This window comes from Arvicanthis niloticus, chromosome 26 (genome assembly GCF_011762505.2).
Source record: "Arvicanthis niloticus isolate mArvNil1 chromosome 26, mArvNil1.pat.X, whole genome shotgun sequence".
Taxonomy (NCBI): Eukaryota; Metazoa; Chordata; class Mammalia; order Rodentia; family Muridae; genus Arvicanthis; species Arvicanthis niloticus.
Genome location: NC_133434.1, coordinates 8,306,674 through 8,329,265, shown reverse-complemented (window position 1 = coordinate 8,329,265; position 22,592 = coordinate 8,306,674). Strand labels below are relative to the sequence as shown.

Sequence of the window (22,592 nt, the reverse complement as noted above, 5' to 3'; positions counted from 1 at the left end):
GGGTCAGGAGAAGTAGAAAGAGGAATAGAGTTGGTCTGAAGAAGAATGGCTGAGGAATGATGGAGGAAGAACTTAGGTCTGTGTCATCCATGCTTATTGCTGCTCTATCCATAATAGCCAGAAACGGGAAACAATGTAGATGTCCGTTAACTTATGAATGGATAATGGAAACATGGTACATTTACACAATGAAATATTATTTAGATTGGTGGAAGGAAAGATATTTTTAATTAAAAGTCTTTTAGGGTGTCATAGCCAACTGATGGTATTTAATAAGTAGCTATTGATATTTATGTTATTAATTACTGAGTTACATATTTTCTCTTTTTTTCTAGTGCCCTCTAGTCATGTCGTCTTGGAATAATGTTCAAGAAGCTACAGAAATCCATTTGGGTAATTATAAAAAAAACCCATTAGAAACATAGTCCAAGAAGATTCATTCTCAGAGGGATGCAGTATATGTATCTAAGCATTTGTCTGCAAATGCAATTAATTTTTTAAAAAATATTTTTTATGCACAGAAATTCATTTATTTGTTCATCTGTCATCATTTGAGTAGCTTTACATAATTTATTATTCTAGGATATGGGGGCAAAATGTAAAAGACACGTGTTCATGATTGTCAGAGATCCTACCTTCTAGATTGGAAGACAGATATGTCTAACTCTTACCAGAACTAGCGTTAAATTGCTGTTGAAATGAGTGTCATAAAGGAGGTACATGCTGGGTAACTTCATTTATTTTGTTTTGAAGATGCTATAAACAAGAACACTTCTTCTACACTGAAAGGACTATAAAGAAACTGCATAGAAACCAGCCAGAGTTGATATGGATGTTTTGAAAAATATTGATGTAGATTTCCTAAATCCTAATTTAATAACTCTCTTCTGATACTTTTAGATATGGCAAAAAAATAGGAGACAACACATTATTTTGACCCCATGTGTTTCTGCTCTTCCCAGCTCTGGATTTACCCCTTTGGCTTTTATCTTATTGTTAATTCCGATTTCATTTCAGGGGAAAGGCTCTATGTGAAACGTGGAAGTTATTTAGGGAAAAATACTCCTTGGTATCCTGATCATATTTGCTTTCTGTAATTATATTAATACTAACTAGTGTTTTTTTTCTTCCTGAAAAAAAAAATGGTCTCAATAATATGTGCTGCTGTTCAAACGGTATTCCTTAAAGGGAGGTTTTTGGTGAAGATCTGTCCACTAGTGTTGTTAACTGAATGTGTTCTCACATAGGAAGACTCCTCAATTCTGTGTCATTGGAAGTTGCCACCTTTAATATTCCAGTTGCAAGGTCCAAAACATTTAAGTGGTTTTCCATTATGATTCTTGTCTTTCAATCAAAGACATGAGTAGTACAGGATATATCCAGAATTCTGCCTCCTCTCACTATTTTTGAATTTGCCTCTTCTTCTTTTCACTTTCATATTCTTTCCCCTCAGTCTTCATGTTTATATATTTGTCCTTTAAAATATGGCTGTAGGCTAGTGAGGTGGGTTAGAGGGTTAGGAAGCTTGTCACCAAGCCCAATGACCTGATCTCCAGAAGCCACATGGGAAAAGGAGAGAGCTAACTCTTTCATTTTGTCCTCTGATACTCTGCCATGCCCTCTTCCATAAACTAATAAATGTAATTTTTAAATTTCATAAAACAGACATAGGATTTTTGCATGTCTTTAAGTTTATTTTTTCTTAGTAGTATTTGATGAATTAACACACACACACACACACACACACACACACACACACACACACACATACACACTCATTTATTCATATACGTTTATATACCAGTAGGTCAGAAAGTAGGCTAGAGAGACTAGAGATAATGAAAAGAACTACTTTGGGAGTAGAGACGACACTTAAATGGGGAAGTGAGGTTCACCAAAAACAAATCTCAGAGACATTTTATTTTGAGGTGATCCTTCAACTTGGAATAGTTATTCTTATATTCAAGACAATTTAAAAGACAAAATGAAAAAAGACAAAATGAACGTTTAAATTTGTAGCTTCAAGATGAATTATTTTTCCTACACAGACTAAGAGAATAGCCCACTACTCACAGCCTTTTTAATGGCTTCTTTGACATCTTTGTTCCTCAGGCTATATATAAGGGGATTAAGCATGGGAATCACAGTGGTGTAAAAGACAGAAGCCACTTTCTCCTGGGTTGTGTCACCTGTAGATGGTTTAAAATACATGAAGATGATGGAGCCATAGAAGACTCCCACAGCTGCAAGATGGGAGCTGCAGGTACTGAAGGCTTTAGACCTGCCATCAGCTGAACGTATTCGCAGGATGCTGGCAAGGATAAAGGCATAAGAGATGAAGATGGCAAACACACTTGCAAAAACATTAAATCCAACAACCATCATCACCCCAAACTCCTTGGTATAGTCTCTAGAGCAAGCTATATTTAGAAGAGGGAGGATGTCACAGAAGTAGTGGTGAATGATATTAGTTCCACAGAAGGAACGACTGGATATGTAGCTGGTATGAACTGTGGCCCCGAAGGCCCCCAAAGTATACACAGCAGTGGACAGTAGCATACAAACTCTGTGGGACATGGTGACATTGTAGAGCAAGGGGTTGCAGATAGCAACATAATGGTCATATGCCATGGCTGTTAGCATGTAGGAGTCATCAATACCAAAGAAAGAGAACAGAAACAGTTGGGCCATGCATTCAGGAAAGGCTGTAAAATTCTTCTCGGAAACAAAGTTCACCAGCATCTTGGGGATTATAACAGAGGAGTAGCAGAGATCTATGAAGGACAAGTTACCGAGGAAATGATACATGGGTGTGTGGAGCTGAGAGCTAATCCTGATTAAAAAGACTAAGCCCAAGTTTCCTGCCACGGAGACCACATAGATCAATAGAAACAGGGAGAAGAGTGGGATCTGGAGCCCAGGCTTGTCTGTCAACCCCTCAAGGACAAAGAAGGATGCTTCAGAGTGATTTCCTGGGCTCATTCTTCTCCCAGATCTGATGAGTCGAGTGGCTCAATGGAGAGAGGCAAACTATCAATCGGTAGTATTTAGCAGTTTGCAATTTGGCAAGTGACTTATTTTTCAATAGAACCAAAATTCAACATACTGATAGTACTGTTTGAATATCCTCTATCATCAAGATTACATTCCATTTGGCTTCATTTTTTTATTCCATGCCTTGGGAAGTGAAACTCATTGGGTTTCTGCTTTCTTATCCTCTTGTGACATTTAAATGTGAGACTCATGTTGTCTCTACAAACGAAGCTCCATAAGCGCTAGCTTTTCCTGTAAAAGAAGGATAACTATTATTCAAGCACCTTTCAGGAGCACCTGCTCAGAGATGTTTTCCCGTTTGGTAGGTTCTATCTGCACCAGCTATTGTCTTTGATGATTGGGACCTTGAACTTCCCTTACCGATGACCCTTGAGTTTCCTCTTTATTTTGATCACTAAGTCCCTGACTCTAAGAACAGGGACTTTGCTTCCTTCTAAGTGTTTCACCTCCCTTCTTCATTTCTGGTCTTGAATTTAATTCCTCTTGCTCTTCCCCTGAGTCATAGAGATATGAGAAGAATAACACCCTTTTAGAAATGGTGGTTAGAAGGTGCTGTGAACCCTGTTGTCATGTGCTGAAGGAAAGTGGGAAAGAGAAAAGAAGACACCAAGACCGTAGGTACTCCTGTGGGAGGTAGAGCACTGAAGGTCCACTTATGTGACCAAGGCTTCAGAGTCACACATGAGAGAGCTGTCTGCTTTACACATGAGAAATCAGAGATTGTTGATTTTTCTGGAAGGTAATATTATTTCCCCCTTTTATATGTGTTTATAGAGATTTTCCCAAGTTTATTAGTGAATGTTAAGATCAGTTCTTATGTATTTGCCTATTTTCTTTAACAACAACAAAAATATTTCTACCCTACAACAGTTCCTTTTTAAGTCTGAGCACAAAATGAATGGCAACTTCTTCATTATTCTCATTATTTCTACTTCTTGACGATTTCCTCTAATTTTGTTCGTCATGTGATCTAGGGCGGTGTTATGCCAGAGTGTTGGACACTTTACTAAATACTAAAAGCACTTTGGCCTCTTGTGTGTTTCAATAAGATTGCATTGACGTTAACTCACCTTAAGGTGGAAAAAAAATGGCATAGGAAAGACACAGGGACACATTAACATACTGAGGTTAACCTGGGGCAAAAGTCTCTTGTGTCTTACAATAGAAACTTAGAGGACAATGATGACAGACTGAAGCATGTAAACATCTTCAATTTCAGAACATTATAGGAAATGAAACACTTCCTCTTTGAAATGAATCAGTAAAATGATAAGAAAATAGACCTCTGGTTACAAAGGCTGAGATAAAATATAACTGGATTACTAAGACTAGGTTTGGGCTGGTGGAATACTGTAGTAATGACAGTCTATGAGAAACAGCGCTAAGCAATTAGGTGGCTAGCCTTATTCTCTAACACTTCTTAAGTACTGATCTCAGGCAAAGAAAGATAATTGATGTTTTAGAAGTTACCTCTTTCCTATTTTGGAAGTATTCCTATTTTCATGTTCTCATACCCACGCTATTACCACAAAATTGTTTGTATTTCCTCAAGGAACTTACAAAATCTCAGCTACCAGGTAATTTGTAGTTTCATGAAATTTCTTTGTTTTGACTCCTCCATACTCCATGTTTACCTCGAATTCTTATAGTAACAACTATTATATACTGTCTTGTGTTATATTTTAATTATGTTGCTGGTAAGTTTCAGCCATGGTCACCTCCCCTCCCTGTGGTATTGAAGGTGTCACTTCTCTTGTGTAAACTTCAGTCTTCTTACCTACAGAGAAGAGTAATTTACATAACTTGTGGCTTTTGCAACGGTCCACTCATTTGCTCACCCAAAACAACTGAGAAACTTTCTACATTCCAGAATTGCAATACTAAATGAGACACAGCCCTGCTCTCAAAAAGCAAGCAAATAAAAGCCCTAAATCTTATTCTAGTTGTGCTGAGCTGCTGCTGCTCTTGTGTGTGTGTGTGTGTGTTGTTTGTCATGGTAGTCCATTTTACTTTCTGTTACATTTCATAAGGACCTCTTAGGATTCTGTTTATTATGTCAAGAATAGTTATTATGGTGTCAAAGAGACATATGTCCAGGGACTCATGTAGAGGTACTGTTGTGTAGTGTGGCTGAGCACACTACTAATGCAGAGACCGTAAACTAGAAAAGAGTGAGGTCCATTTGATAAGGGTGATATCTATGACTTGTGAGCACTTGAGAGTCCTGCCAGAGTTTGGGGTTAGGAGGTAATTTTCCTGCTTTGCACATACCCAGATTGATGCCAATTTCAGGACTGAATGGACTTGTTGATTAGGAAACTGTGCATGAGTTTAGAACTCAGGAGTGATATCTGCTTGGAATGTGGTCTTCTGAGTCATCAGAACAAATTCACTGCTAAGAGACTGGATCGAGACATTAAAACAGTGTCAGGTAGGCATTAAACTATGAGTAATATTTTGTTAGTGGGTTTCACTGTCATTACCAGGAATCCTGCTGGACATTAAGGCTGCTTCAAACCTTTACTCTCTTTTCTTCTATTCGTTTTACATATTTACCCTTTTCATTTGCTTCCCATTGCTGTATGTCTAGAGTAATAGTCTGGGAATTTGTTGTAAAGAACTGGCAGCTTCTAGACAGAGTGTGCGTTTATGTGTTCTTTCTCTGTTCTTCTGGCAGGGTTTTTCTATGTACTGGCTTCCACATACACACCCTGACTAGTCTTATACTATTCAAGTAATGTACAAAATAGTCTTATATTTTCTCTCTGTTCTTTGTCTTTGCTTTTATTGGTTTTATTATTTTTTATTTTTATATTTCTTTATCAATTTAACCAGCAAGTATGAATGAATCCTATAGCCAAAATTTAACACGTCTGTAAGTATTTAAAATATACTTTCTTATAGACTGTGCCACTGACACACATGGTTTAGACATTTTTTTTTCCTGACAGAGTACTAGATACAAAGATCATTTCATTTTTCAATATATTTGGGACATTGATGATGGTAATTCTAGGAAATATAGATGTTGGATAAGGAGAGATGAAGAGCAGGGTAATGTTCAAGCCTCAAAATGCTTTAGTAGTTTTACTTAAAACATGCATGATTTGATATGAGAATTACAATCAAGGGAGAAAGGTACAGATAGGAAAATTGTTATGGAGTAAAGGGGTCTTAGATGACGTCAGGAATGACTTGGTGTTTTGTAAGATTGCTTTTAAGAAATCTGAATTCTTAATTGTAAGGAGAGAAGGGGGCCCTTTCTGACCTTTAATAATACTTTATTAAGTGTCCTAAGAGTTAGTAATATTTGTGATAGTTTAAAAATTGACTAAGTTCTCTGGAAATATAGAATATAGGTTAATGCCAGTTTCTGTTTAGTTAAAGGGATTCATGACCTGACCAAGCACTGCAATATGTGTGTTAATGCACCCAAGAGCACTCTGTAAACTTCACCACTGATAATGAATGTCAGCACAAGTGTGGTTGTAATGGGGAAGAAAGCAACGAGTTTGGGATTAGGATAGAGTTTGAGATTAGACACAGCGCCTACGGGAGCAGTGCTCTGTGTGCACTGTACTTTCTGCTCTCCGTCATGAAGCATATGGTACTTCCTTTCCAACTGGACATAAACAATAGTTTTATCAGCATAGATATTAAGAATGTTTAACCATCATTCAAAGCTAAATTTTAACTACAATATCTTATCAATGCGAGGACTCACCTGAATATTATCAGCAAGAAGAGTGTAGCTGGTCATATTTGATTTTAGTTTTAGTTTCATGAAGTGTATTCATGCAAACACACAACTACTGAATTACTTGGTCATCAGATACTGAATCTAATGTCTTCCAGATTGTGAACATATGGTGGAGTAGATTTGGTATAAGATTTCATGAATTTGACTTAAGAATAAGAGGACTCAACTAAGTAGACTGAGAAGAGTGATCCTATGGCCTGCTAGTCTTCTCTTATGAGAAAATCCTATTCAGATCTATTTGGACCAGATAAAATAATTATGAACCACTGTTCTTCTTAGGGGCTTGTCATGCCAGGAGTTTGACTCTAAAGGGAAAATAATTACCAAATCTATACCTGCTAGCACTATAGAAACATCCATACTCTTAATCCCACAGGAGTCTAAAACAAAGAAACTCCCTTCCCCATGAGTGTTGTGGATATTAATAATGAGTTAATAATACCAAGTGTTTGTCAATACTTAATTATGTATATTCATTGTGCATAGTATTGAGTATAACGTAGCCAATTTCTTTCAAGTATATCATGTATTTTGAACACATTCACTACCTCCAATATGCATATAAAACTTTTCAAACCTTTTGGATGATCAAGTTGCTTTATCAAAACCAACATTAAGCATCTGCCCTTAGTTTTCTTCATTTCAACTTCACTTTGCTACTTCCAAATTTGGGGAGTATCTCATCTTATTTTCAGCCAACTTGGTACTTTGGGATATCATATGTGATGATAAAGAAAATGTGATCTACTTCCTTTCTATGATTAAATGGTATATCCTGGGTTTTCAATCATTTTCTCAAATGTATGGCTATGGAACGAATACATGTACATGTGGCTATCAGTTTACACCTCAATGTGAATTTCTGAGCTGTTCTTGGCCAGTCTTCTAAACCCTTTTGAATTCTTTGTTCATTTCTTCATTAAAGTTTAACAGTTTCGTGAGTTGTCACTGTTAACCAACAAATATTACATTTGGAGTACTTACTAGACAATTATGACTTACATTTTTGTCCATGAAGTCATTTTCCAAATTACAAAACAAACATGTCTCCCCGTCACTGATGTTCATCAAATGTTTTTGCAATCTTGTCTATCAACTATCTTCACCACTGCATTCCTAAGCAATATGGAATCCATTTTTGTCTTGGAAAATGTGAATTTTCAAGTATTTTATGGTAATTTAGCATATAACTTTTTCTTGGCTTCTCTGTCCAACATAATTATGTTGAGATTCACACATGATCCTGCATGTATAGTGTCATCAGATGGACTTGACTAAAACCTTTACTGATGTAAATTTGACACCACTATGTGGATCTATTTTTGTTTATCTTGATTCTGATATGGCATTATCTTTATAAGTTTTGAATTACTTAATACCTTTTATTCAGCTCATTTTTATATGTCTTGTATGAAGTGTATCTGTGTACATGGTTTAACATATGTGTATATGAATGTATGTCTATAGATGAACATACATATGTATCCCATGTCATGGCAGCTTATGGTTGAAGTTCAATATCTTCTTCCAGTACTGTACACTTTTTATACTGAGGCAGAGTGTCTGGCTGAACTTTGAGCTTGCTAGTCTAGCTAGCCAGCCTACTCTGGATTTCTGTCCCCATTTCTAGGAAGCCGCTCTTACAAGATGGCCACTAGGTTCACTTGGATTTTATGAGGTTGCTCTGAGCATCTCTAACCCTGGTCCTCATGCTTGTGAATCTTCTCATGCAAAGATTTTCTCTGATGAGTCATTTGCCCAACTCTTTAGCATCTTTCCCTTTTTTTGGAATTTTGAATTTTCAAAAGAAAAAATTCTGTTTTCTTTTTCTAATACTGAATTTTCTAAAATGCCTGCTAGAAGTTTGAATGGATTTATGAGCAAATTAGGCTGATGTTTTACCCCTGTAAATAATGATACAGAAACACAAAGTATTGTACTTTTGTATCTGAATGTCTTCCATATATTTTACTAGATTTATCGGTGCAATACTCAAATGATTGAATACAGAATTTTCTCTTTCTTCCCCACTTAAACTGCCTCCTTATGGTGCCCCACAAATATATACTTACAAATGAGACATGTCTGACATTTGCACAGCATAGAGAAAACTAGAGAATATTTTTATTGGTCATTTTATTTATTTACATTTTAAATGTTATCTTTCTCCCCAGTTTCCCACCCACAAACACCATATGCCATGCTGCTCCTCCCCTCTTCTATGAGGGTGCTCCCTCACCCAGTCACTCCCACCTCACCTAACTAGCATTCCCCTATGTTGGGGCATTGAGCCTCCACAGGACCAAGGGCCTCTCCTCCCATGATGCCAGATAAAGCCATTCTCTGCTACATGTGCAGCTGGAGCGATGGGTCCCTCCATGTGTATTCTTTAGTTGGTGGTTAAGTCCCTGGGAGCTCTGGAGTGGGTCTGGCTGGTTGATATTGTTGTTCTTTCTATGTACTTCCCATTCTGTAAGCACTCTGTTCTGTGTAAACCAGTCAAAGTGAGGAGAAATTTCAGATTTTAGAAAGTTTTAAACTTCTAGTAACTATGCTGTTAATGTGAAGATTGAGCATTCCCATAATGAGACTTAAACAAAACATAGTGATTCAGTGGGAATTTATAGCTTTATTCCCATAAATAATTTGGAATGCAGATAAAAATTAAAATAATATCCTACCATAACTGGCTTTATATCTTCCTTTAATCATTAAAAGAAGCAGCAATGCCAAATATCAAGATAACTATTTAAAGAGAGAGAATTAAGGAACAGTAGAGAGTGTATAATCAGGATGAGAAACAGACAAGGATATTGCTGAAACAATCATTGCAGGTTGATGTTGTTTATGAATTTAAAAGCGAAAACTTTAAACAAAATATCAGCAGATTCTTCAATACTCAAAATATACTGTATGCCATTATGATATAAGATGTATGTTGGTATTGAAAGTTCAATTTAATGTTTGTAAATATTTAAGATACTGATATTAACAGACTAAAAAGGTAAAAATATATAATAGTGTTAACAGACCTAGTCCAAGGAGTAACCAAACTCCTGCCCCCCATTTATGACCCACACTTTAAATAAAGAATGGATGTTTTTCGATTAAAGGAAGGATAAATATACCAGCTACTGGCATGACACTTAATAATGAAACATTGAGGGTATTTTACGAGTACATCAAAGCAACCATATACTTTTCTAATCATATTCCATATGATATTAAGGATTTTCAGATGATGAAGAATAAGGGAAGATAAGCACACGTATTTACCTATTTTATAATCACATGAAACACTGAAAGCCATCTCCCCCAAATCTACTTAATTTAACTCATGAATTTCCCAATGGTTGAGCTAAATTATCAATATGCAACAAAACTGTATAGGAAATACAATAAAGCACAATACAATAGCATCTGTGAAGGCTAATGACACCTGCCAACTTGATAGAATCTAGAAATATCTTAAAAAAATGGGTTTTGGGGCATGCTTGTGGGGATTATCTTAGTTATATCATCTTATCTGTAGCCTGACCCTCTCTCTGAGTTGGGGGTTCCCAGCAGTTTATAATGAAGAAATTGAGTGGATGAAAGCATGCATTACCCTGTTACTCTTTTTCCGATGAGGAATACTGTGTGATCAGCTCCTTTAGGCTTCTGCTGCCTTGACTTGCCTACAATGATTGTTCTTTGAACTGTGAGATAGAAAAAAATCTTTTCTCCCTTAAATTGTTTTTCTTAAATACGTTACCACAAAAAATGCAAAAAGAAATCAATTCAGCATCAAAACCACAGAATACCTAGAAATAAATTCTAATAAATATATAGATAAAACCTCTTCACTGAAAATTCTAGAACATCCTTGACAAAAATTAAAGGACATATATAAGTGGGGAAGTTCAACATGTTCATAGTGTGAAGTGACATTTCAATCCTTGGAACAGAACTTGATCCCACTCTCTTACAACACATTCTCTGTCTGTCTGTCTGTCTGTCTGTCTGTCTGTCTCCCTCTCTACTTGAAGTCAATTACTGAAAAATTAAGAGGGACTATTACTGTGTCTTGGAGGAAGGCAAAGTTTTATTAAGCAGAATACAAGGAAAATGGTGAGCATAACATATATTAAGATTTAACACGTCTAATCATCAAAAAGACATCATCTTTAAAACACAAAATGATATGGCTGAAAAAATAGAATATGCACACACAAACACAGAACAAAGATATCTAGTAAATGACCCATGCCATTTTTGTAATTAATACAATGCACTATAGAGAGACAACAAAATAGAAATAGAATATTTTTTAAAATTAAGCGTATATAGGGATTAACAAAACAATCTATTCTCAGCATCAGTAGTCATGAAAAATGGCTATTTTTAATCACAAGGAGATAACATAATTCATTCAGCAAGAAAACAGAGATCTTATAATTCTCTCTTGAGAATTATGCATCAGAGTATAAAATGCTTTAGGTCCCATGCAAATAAAAAAGTACAAACTTGTCTGCTGTGATTGCATTTGTAATAGAAAACAGAAAAGAAAATAACCCACAGCAGATAATATATGCCCTTGACCTTCTTGTCAGCCAAATGAACCACACACATAAGAGAGGTTCTCTGATGATTTGACTTAAAACATTTTGACGTTTTGATGGTTCAAAGGTAATGTTCATTTACTAGAAATTTTATTTCAAATATTGAATTTTACATCCTCTTCCGCTAATAATGTTACAACATTCTTTCTGTTGCTAGGCAGCAGCAGCTAGCTGGAGCTCCCAGCCAGCCACATGATCTCAAGTGCAAACAATGGACACTCTACCAGTGCTATGGTAGAATGCAATCACTTTCTTGATATGTTTAATGCTTTAATATAAAATAATCTTGGTGTTAGATGATTTTCCATCCAGTACAAATTAATTCAAAATATCAGAGCATGTGTAAGATATGCCAGGTTAGCTATTGCCATTCTTTAATATAGGGATATTAAATTCATTTTCAACATGGCATTTTCCACTTTGAAAATCTTATTAAGGTCTGGGCTTATCAAAAGAACCATCTGCACATTCAATCTGATGTAACTTATTTCAAGAATGACTGTTTATTAAAACAATATTCACAATGTTTGTCTCTGTGGATAAAATATACATACATAGTTAGAGAAAAAAAAATACAGAAAAACTTCCTAAGGTGTATATCAGGAATTGGCTCACATTGTTCTATAAAGAACCACGTAGACAATATACTAGTTTGAATAGATCACAAGGTCTCTGCTGGAGTCAGTCAACTGTCAACAATTAGAGACAACAGCTTAAAATGGTATTGTAATGAAGGTGTGGGGTTGTAGTGTGTAAAATTCTATTTGTGAACATTGAAATTTGAATTTAATGTTCATTTTACTTTTTCATTAAAATAGTTGAAACGTAAAAAGAAATTTTTGCTCATGAATAGCACCAAACTCTCTTTGAGTTAGACTTGGTAAATGAAGCAAACTTGCCCCTCTGCTCTGTGATGGATAGGCCTGTTAAGTTCTTAAATAAATATAGTTACCCAAACTCACTGAACTATACCATTAATCCTGTTCCCACTGCTGTTTATAGTGACTATAATGATTACAATATAAAAATTAAATGGCAAGGACCATAATGACCTCAAAAAGAATGATTTTTAAAGAAGATAGGTAAAGTAATAGCTATATAGGAATCTATGCAAGAAAATCCATCATGCATAAAAAGCAAGCCATCAGCTGGGAAACAGTTGAGCCTTATATACATATGAAGAATCACTATTTAGAATTATAAAGACTCCCACAAATGAGTAAAGGAAGAGAAAGCATTGTCGTAGTATCAAGGCAAATGAAGGAAACATCCAACGCATACAGATAATAGGACTTCTAGTAGCCAATAAGCAACCAGAACAATTTACGTTCCTCAGCGTAGTGTGATGCTCAGGATACTACAGCCAGGTTACAGGGCTCTGATGGTGGAAGTTAGAGCTATCATCATTACTGTTATCATTATAGCTTAAGCAGTGTTATTAAATTGGGAGATAAGGAAGCATGCCTCCAGACTTACTGCCAAATATTAGTCTTCCCTAAACATAGACGATCTTTCAACATAGCTGGAAAGGAAACTATATAGAAGTTCTCAAATGGTGGGCCCAGCACAACTCCATATCGGTTTGGGAAAGCTTTCTGGCAGGTTCTACAAAGAGTTGGAGAAGGAGAAAAACATGATAAAAATATATTCTATGAAAAACTAATTAAGAATAAAGATGTACACATAAAAGGAAACACAGAGCCTGTACACGTCTAAGCCACGTGTGGAGGGGAACTAGACACGAACCCTCACCCCTAATTCAGAATCTGCCTCCAATTGACAAATGCTTTCAAAGGGAAATTAATTCTCTCCAGTGGAAGTCTTGCAGGTGACAACCTGCATCTATTGTTCACCATTCCTATGTTGGTAAAATGGGAGGGAGAGGGAGTATAATTGCCTGGAAGTCCATGTACAGCTAACCTGGAGTATGTAGCCCAGAAGTAAAGCATCAAGAGAGATCCTTCCTCCATACAGTAGGAGAGAACTGATTTCTAAAAGCAATGAGTGTACACACACGCACACATGCACACGCCCTCACACACACACACACACACACACACACACACACACACACGCACACACAAACATGCACACATACTCATGCACACAAACATGCAAGCACACACGCACATCAATAAAAACGAACCAAACAAAAATACTTTTTTATGTATTTTTGGACTAGTAGGATGGTAGGTTACAGCTGTAAATTACCGTATTCTGAGGCCAAAGTCCTACTGTTTCGAGTTCAAACCATTGTGGCCTAAATAGGAGGACCCTGCCTTAAAGAAAAGAACAACAGCAGAAAGCAAGACAAACAAGTGTAATGGTGAAAGAGCAGTGATTTTATACTGAAAATTGCATGCATACTAGGAAATAAAATATAAAGTGAGAGTTCCCAAAGCTGCAGGAAAACTCACCTGAATTTTCTCCTCTGAAATCTTGGCTTCCTGTTGATTTACTTTAGTGAAAAGTCAGAAACAAAAGGACCTAGGACCTGGATTTGAAAGACTTGCATTGGAAACCATGTCACCATAGACAGTGCGGCCTTTGTTTCTCCAAACTCTATCAGGGTAATTTTGGGGTGGGACTATACCATAGCTAGGTTAGTCCTTTTTAGGAGAGGTCTGGGAGATTATTCCAAAGGCTGTGAGCATGAGTTCAAGACCCTGTTAGTGACAGGCTAGGCTCTGATCCCATGCTACAGCTTCAGAATGCTCATCCTGTCAGCACAGACAGGAACTTGTTCTGTTGGGAACAGACTTGACAGCAGCCCAGCCTGTTAAGCTGATTCACAGAAGCAGAATGCCAGTTTGTAAAATGACAGCATCGTTAGGACACTAGAAGACGATATCCATCAGTTGACTCAGCCGAGCTCTATGGGAGACAGGTCTGTAACCGGAAGGCCAATGCACTGATTACATAAACCACTTTGCTACAGGAACTTGTATAATTCTGTCTGCATGACTCATCATTGTTCTGTAGAGAGACTGAGAGGCCTAATAGATATAAATGGCTAGGTTACACAATGAAATGAAATAAAACAATAATCAATTTTCTAATAATCAATGAAAAGGGAATGTTTTATTTGGAACCCGAATGTTAGTAACAGGAGATTACAGCCACTTTGAACATTCTAGATTGTTTTCATGTTTAATACATCCGCGCATTCCGCATGATCCTAGTTCATAATTTAGGAAAATTAAGCTTCACGTGTAACAAAAGGTATAACTCTTTAGTGGAGAAAATATCCTTCCACCTGTGTCCACTTCAGTGAAACGGTCCTTCATGTGTCTGCTTTCACCTGTGTGGGCTTCAGGAAAGCACTCCTTCACTTGTCTGCCCCAGCAAAACACCATCTGTTGACACAACTGACTTTCCGAAGAAACCATAAGTTTCCACTTAAGCTTAGTGTCCAGTGGGAATGGGTGATTTCTGCTGCTCTTTGGTCTCTTTTCTTCCTGTTGTGTTGTCTTGTACAGCCTGAATATGAGATTTTTAGAATTGTATTGTTTTCTTGTTTTGTTTCATTTGGCCGTCATCTCTCAGAGGCCAGCTCTTTTTGGAAGAGGAAGTGAAGGAAGAACGGATCTGGGGGGAGAGGGAAGGCAGGGAGGACCAACTGGGAGGAGTGGAGGAAAGGAAAACTATGGATGGACTATATTAAATGAGAGAAGAAGCAATTTTCGTATTTCCTTTTTGTTAATTTATTTACTCACTTTGTCCCCATCACTGTCCTCTTTCCTCTTTCCTCCCGGTTCCACCCTTACAAATCTCTCCTCCCCGTTATTCCCTCTCATTCACCTCAGAGAAGAGGAAAAGCCCCTTGGGTTCAAGTCTCAACAGGACTACGTGCATCTTTTCCCACTGGGGCGCAACCAGGCAGTCCAGTTAGGAGAAGGAGACTCAATGGCAGGCCACAGAGGCAGCCCATGCTCCAACTGGTAGAGGATTAACATGAAGACCAGTTGCATATCTGCTACAAATATGTAGTTGGCCTACACCCAGCCCATGCATGCTTTTTAGTTGGTAGTTCAGTTTTTGTGAGCCTTCATGGTCCCAGATTATTTGATTCTGTAGGTCTTGTGCTGTTCTTGACCCTTCCTACTCACTCAATCCTATTTCCCATTCATTCACAAGATTCCTTAGGCTCTGACTGATGTTTGACTGTGGGTCTCTGCATCTGTTTCTATCTGCTGCTGGATGAAGGCTCTCAGGAGAAAGTAATGCTAGGCTCATGTCTATTAGCATAGCAGAATATCATTAATAGTGTTGGGGTTGGCTCTCTCACATGGGATGGGTTTTAAGTTGGGCCAGTCATTGGTTGGCTGTTCTCTCAATCCCTGCCTCCTCTTTATCCTTGCACATCTTGTAGGCAGGAGAAATTTTTGGTCAAAGTTTTTGTGGGTATGTTTACTTTCCCAACACACACACTAGAAGTCCCACCTCCCTAAAGGAGGTGGTCACTTTAGTCTCCATATCTCCTGCTGCTAGTGTCACCCTATAGACTCCTGGAAGCTTCTCCTGTCCCAGGTCTTCAGCTAGTTCCAGAGACACCCCACACTGATTTCTATTCTCACACAACTCTATTCCACCCCTCCTCTCCCTATACCTAATCCTCATTTGGGTTTCCCTCCTCACCCCCTCTCCCACCTAGTTCCCTCCATTCACCTTTGAAGTCACTTTACCACAAGGACACTTGTTCAACTATGTTCAGCCAACCAATGGCTTTATTTGTAATAGCCAGAAACTGGACACAACCTAGATGTTCCTCAAGTGAAGAATGAATAAAGAAAATGTAACACGTCTACACAATTGAATACTATCCAGACGTTAAAAACAAAGACATCATGAGATCTGTAGGCAAAGGGATGTAACGAGAAAATATCTTTTTTGAGTGAGGTAACCCAGACCCAGAAAGGTACACAGGTATAGAATAAGCACTCTACATACAATCCACAGACAGAAAGAAACTAAGTAATGAGAGCCTAAGGGAAGATACTTGGCTCTCACTCAGAAGGGGAAATAAAATTGACAATTTTCTTTGTTTGCCATTTTTATTAGATATTTTATTTACACTTCAGATGCCATCCCCTTTCCCCATTCCCCCCCTTAGAAACCCCTATCCCATGGCCCCTTTTCCTTTTTGCATTTATACATTTTTTAAAAAATGTTAATCATAGGCTTTATAAGTTTGGTATTGTTCAATCAGAGGTGTAACCCACTACCCAACCTAGATATATCAACTATCTTTGACTGGTGGAGATACATGAACATCTGCCTCCCTGTCTCCCCCCTCTTTCTCTCTTTCATCACCTAGCTTCTCCTCTCCTTCTTCTCCTCCTCTTCTTACTCCTTGTCTTCCTCTCAGTACTCCTCCCACCTTAGCTCCTCCTACATATCACCCTTCCTGTTAAAATGAAACTTTTCTCTCAAAATACAATTGGAGCATAATTATGCCGATTTGTACCAGTGAGGTACAAGAAAATTGACAGTTTTCAATAATATAGAAAAACTCATCTAATGGTTTAAATAGTTAAATAGACATTTCAAATGCCAGAGAAATGGCTCAATGATTAAAAGCATCCACTATTTTTTCCCCAAAGGATCTGGGTTCAGTTCCCAGAATCCACATGGCAGCTACAGCCATCAGTAACTTTACTAATAGGGAATTCTGATCTTCGTGGGTACCAGATATGATCATCGTGGTACACATGTGTGTCAGGGGCAGCCTTGCTTATACACTGAAAGCCTAAAATCAGCCATAGGCCTAAGTCAGCTTGCTAACACAAAGTCTTAGGTCTCTGTGGAAAAACACTGAAACAGATAGCTATAAGATCTTGTAAACAGGCAGCTTTGGTGGAAATTTACCAGCCTGCATAAGAACAAGTAGTCATAGATCTTGTGGATAGTCATAGACCTTGGGTAGCCTTGGTGGATAATACCAACTTAGATAAAGACAAGTGAATCATAGTGATAGTGACCTGAACCATCACCCAGCTGATACTCTGTTCTGGAAGATATCTGTACTCCCCCTGAACATCTGTGCTCCTGCGTCATTCCCTTCCCCAGATCCTGCCTTTTTGTGTATATAACCTCTGTGTGAAAAAGTAAAGTTGTGGTTTGATCAGCCTATAGACAAGCCATCATTCTTTGTGTCTGCCTGTTCCCTCATTCTCTCTTTCAGGTGACCTCCCTAGGCCCCTGTTTAATGCCCTGCTGGATGAGACACATGTGACCACCACCCAAAATAAATAAATGTAATGACAGTTAAATTTGTTATTTTAATTACTTTTATGAGGGAACGCCTAAAGAAACTTCATCATGAGAGTTCATTAATGATAGTGACTGTTCATGGATTCAAATTGATAGCTGAGAAGTAGCAACAGAGTCACAAGATTTCAAGATGCATTTTAATAAGATTCAGAGTGAAAATAACAGTGACCTTTAAAATATGAAAAGAAGTTTTTCAAGTCATATTATATCTACTGAACTGCTTGTATCTATACAATAAAGATAATTTGAGAGCTTCCAGAGACAGTCTTGTATAGCTATGGGCTGACAGTTCTTATGTTGAGAAGGCTCTAAATGAACATACAGATGACATAGGTTGCACTATCTGACAAATAGTCAATGTAATTTTACTAAGCTGCAATGGTTAGTTTTTTTTCAAGTTAACTGTATTAAGAGAGGTCTAGGAATATTAGGCATGCTGCTGGGTGTGTATGTGGGGTACTCTCACCAATGATTTACATGAGAGTCAGTAACTGAAGGGAGAGAAAAGACTCCTTGTGAAAATGGGAGCCACTATACAAAGGGATTGGTCCAGATGTAATGAAAATTGAAAGAGGAAGGCAGCATGAAACTGATATTCTTTCTTTTCTGATTATGTCTCTTGCTGCTACTATCATTAGAGCATTTCAGATTTCAGCTCATTAAAACTTTTGCTGTAGAGCCAGTGACTCTCTAGGGAACTTCCAGGCTCTCTGTAAGTACTGTTTTTTTTGTTTGTTTGATTTTGCTTCTTCAGCACACAGATGGCATTTGCTGGACTACGTAGCTAACTTAGTAAATCCCCTCATCATATGGACTAAATTCAACCCTCAATAAAATATACCTACTATATATTATTTTCTGCATCCCTACAATAAATGAAGGGAAATATTTAAAAAATACATATTGTCTCTGGGTCTTCTTGGTTGTTGATAGAGGAATATTTAGATATTGTTACTCTTTTATTAGGAATTATCACAGAAGGGATCAGGCTTAAGCCTTTAATGCTTTTGTACATAATTAGTAAGACTGTGTCCATTATCTTGCAGAAGATCCATGAGGGACTTTCCAAAATTATACTTTATAGAGTTTAACCATACATTACATTTTATAGAGTTTTTAGACATTCATCTTAAAAAATAATGTCCAAATTTTTAGAAATGGAAATAATATTGGACTTAGAATGGCAGGAAGCAGTTTATGTCCTAGAGGCATACATGGAACGATGTGGCTGGACAGAACCATCATTCACCAATTAACTTTCAGTGCAGCTAGATAACAAACAGAAACTACAGCACTGGAAAGCAAAGGGCAAAGCAGGGGATATGCCGACTCATACAATCAAAGCATGTAATTATATCTCTAGCTCATATTTTAAAGTTCTGATTAAGATGCCACAGTAGAAATCAAAGCTGTTATTCATCCTGATTTGCACTATCATTGACTGCCTATAATAAAGGATTTTAGTATTTTCAATCGGATAATGAAATTTTCATTATGGTTGAGAATCCACCTAAATTTATGTCAGTTGGTAGAAAAAGATAGGCAACATGAGTGCATTTGGGATTAACTGTTCTTTGTAATTTTAGTATTTAGTCTAATATATGCCTCAATGATAACAGTTAACCCAAAGTTCCACAATCCCACATAGCAAATGACGTGAACATTCACAGGAAGACAAAATAATGAAAATGAGGGACAGTGTTGACATATGCCCCAATATGCAGTTGATAACTCAAACAATATAATAATCACTAACAGGTTTGCAAGATCAATCTTTTCTTTAACTATTTTTTAGTAATATGATATAACAATATCATATTATTTTTAGGCAACACTGATGCACTTCTTTTTAATACCACAGGTCAGGTAATTCAGCTGAACACAAGGATAGAATAAAATGCAGACAACACGTTCCCTTGGTGCCTGAAGCTGACTTATGACAGTCTTAGGTACATGACTGCTACAACAAACAGAGATCATAACCACCAGCATATGGTTGATGCATTTGATGATGCATTAACTCAGTGAACTGATTGTGGACAGTTCTGACTATGATCACACTGTAAGAGCTAAAGGTTACGAGAATATAGGTAAGCAAAGTAGGGCTAACTTACACACAGAAAAAAAAATATGTGCTTCTATGACAACAACTCCATTCATGAGTCTGCCATGTTCATCTGTTAAGAATTTTTTTTACAGCAGCTTTGACATCCTTATTCCTTAGGCTATAGATCAAGGGGTTCAGCATGGGCACAACAGTAGTGTAAAACACAGAGGACACTTTTCCTTGGTCCATTGAACTCACTGATGATGGCTGTAAGTACATGAATGCAGCAGAGCCATAGAAGATAGCGACAGCAGAGATGTGGGAACTGCAGGTGCTGAAGGCTTTGGACCTGCCCTCAGTGGAGCGAATACGGAGGATGCTGGCTATGATGAAGATGTAGGACATAAGGATGGTTAAGGCAGGTGTCAGGATATTTAATGCACTCAGGAAAAGAACCAAGAGTTCATTGATGTATATACTAGAGCATGATAGCTCCAAGAGTGGGAAAAGATCACAAAAATAATGGTTAATCACATTGATCTTGCAAAAATTTAATCTTAACATAAAGCCTGTATGAACTGATGATCCAATAATACCCAAAGCGTAAACTCCCACTGTGAGCCAGAAGCAGAGATGATGGGACATGACAACATTGTACAGTAGAGGGTTACAGATGGCAACATAGCGGTCATATGCCATTACAGCCAACATGTGACACTCTGCAATGGCAAAAACAAGGAAGCAGTAGAGCTGGGTCATGCATTCAGGGTAGGAGATGATATTCTTCTCTGTCACAAAGTTCACCAGCATTTTGGGGGTGATGACAGTGGAATGGCAGAGGTCAATGAAGGACAGACTGCTGAGGAAGAAGTACATGGGGGTGTGCAGGTGGGAGCTGAGCAGGATCAGAGTGATCATGCCCAGGTTCCCCAGCACTGTGAGCAGGTAGATTCCAAGGAAGAGGAGGAACAGGGGCAGCTGCAGCTCCGGTTTGGTTGAGAATCCAGCCAAGATAAATTCAATTACCATTGAATGGTTTCCAGACCCCATTATCTTCTCATTATGCTGTCCAAAGCTTCTAAGTTTAAAATAGAGAAATGAATACATTTTTCTGCATATCTGTATTCTCTCTCTCTCACAGTCTCAGTGTTGGTGTCTGTATCTGCTCTCTCTCTCTCTCTCTCTCTCTCTCTCTCTCTCTTTCTCTCTCTCTCTTTGTGTGTGTGTTTGTGTGTTTGAGAGAGACAGAGAGACAGAGAGACAGAGAGACAAAGAGATGAAGCAAGACAGATACTTCAAGTATTCTGTAGAGACCATCATCCCTCATTAAAGCAGACTATTTCTCCTGTTTTCTTGGGACACCAGATGACTGTGTGATCAGAGGAAGAAAAGCTGGCATCTAGGATCTTGACATTAATAGTGATCATAACCTTTTAGGATGAGTGCGAGGTCTGTCCTTTAAATTTGGCTTAAAAACAAAGGGTTATCAGGGTTTTTTATTTTATTTTATTTTTTTCTCTGCATGTCAAATTCCCTGTAATATATGTTGCCGCGTGTGTTACTGTTTATAATGCATAGTAATTACATTTTTATTAGACTTAAAATCAAGAGGAATTACAAATGTTTCCCTTCATTTCTGTTTGTAACGAGATCCATAATATTTCCTTACAGTAATTCTGACTCTACCAGCTGACCAACTGGCTGACTTAACACAGTTGTTTCTCTATTGAAACAGCCACACTGTGAATCTCATATACTGCATATAATCCTGTCACCCTGCAAGGCAGAGCCTAATTTCCCCACAGATGTTGTACTTATATCTTGACAGCAGAGGAGTTGTGTTTTTTGTTGTTGTTGTTCTCACATGGGTAGTTTCTAGGGAGAAACACAATAGCATAATTTAGTTATATACTTCACCACAGTGGTAAAGAACAATGGACCACGATGACCCCGGCTAACTGGATTTCATTATTGAATTAGTGGTCCTCAGAATACTACTCATATGAGAAGAGTTTTTGAAGACTAACACAAGATGGACCTTTCCCTGGTCAGATTCTGTGATCATCGACTTTATATGTACCTTCTAACATGTTGTTGATGGTGGCTGGTGGACTACCAGATCATTTGTACAAGGTAGTTGGATTTTTTCCAACCCACTAAAGCTAATGATGTAACGTAATTTTTCAAAATGACTATTGTATATTTACCTTAAATTTGAAAAGTAAACATGTAGATTCTAAAAGACAGAAAAAAAAAAAAAAACAATAGTCTTCATCTTTAGGCAACATCTGTACTACTACTTTCAAACCAGAATGGGATATTTTGAAAGAACATGGAAACCAGATAATTTTAGAAAAGAAGTCAATAACTACTGTTAGTTGAAGAATGTCTAAAATAATAGAGAGTAATTTGTCAACATAGTAAAGACCCACATATCACAAGACATGTGTATCTAAATATGCAACTTATTGGTCTCACTCTATTTGCTTTCAAAGGCTTAAGGTAAGGCCTGAAGTAAAGGAGAAAAGTATGTGGCTTCTGATTTAAAAAGAGTGTCAGACATCCTTTAATTTCCATAAAGTTCGCAATGGCGGAGTGTTTTGTTTTTGTGTAGCCATTTTCTTTTTCAGATGGTTGTCAAGGATGCAGTGCTAGGTGTATTAAGTCACCTTTAAAATCTCTTCCAACTCCAACGTTTTGTGACTTGATAGTGCTAATGTCATTAAATTATATAGTCTCAGTTCAAATATTTTCTCAAAAATCCTATTTGCTCTGACCACAGGGAAAGTTATTAGATTCTTCAATCCATCAAGAAAGTAGAAATTCAGATACCTGACATGTCTAAATTAAATTAATT

General features: G+C 37.4%; 2 protein-coding genes across 2 annotated transcripts; both read right to left on the bottom strand.

Annotated features, from left to right (window-relative positions):
- Window positions 1–1,375: 1,375 nt before the first annotated feature.
- LOC143438846 (olfactory receptor 8D2-like) lies at window positions 1,376–7,099 on the bottom strand. Its single transcript, XM_076924526.1, has 2 exons — window positions 6,779–7,099; window positions 1,376–3,285 (listed from the first exon to the last, which is right to left on the bottom strand). Exon 2 carries the CDS (start codon window positions 2,980–2,982, stop codon window positions 2,050–2,052), a length of 933 nt encoding a protein of 310 aa, XP_076780641.1. The 5' UTR covers window positions 2,983–3,285; window positions 6,779–7,099; the 3' UTR covers window positions 1,376–2,049.
- Window positions 7,100–19,861: 12,762 nt separating this feature from the next.
- On the bottom strand, window positions 19,862–20,785 carry LOC143438845 (olfactory receptor 8G3-like). Its single transcript, XM_076924525.1, has one exon. It carries the CDS (start codon window positions 20,783–20,785, stop codon window positions 19,862–19,864), a length of 924 nt encoding a protein of 307 aa, XP_076780640.1.
- Between the last annotated feature and the right edge of the window lie 1,807 nt (window positions 20,786–22,592).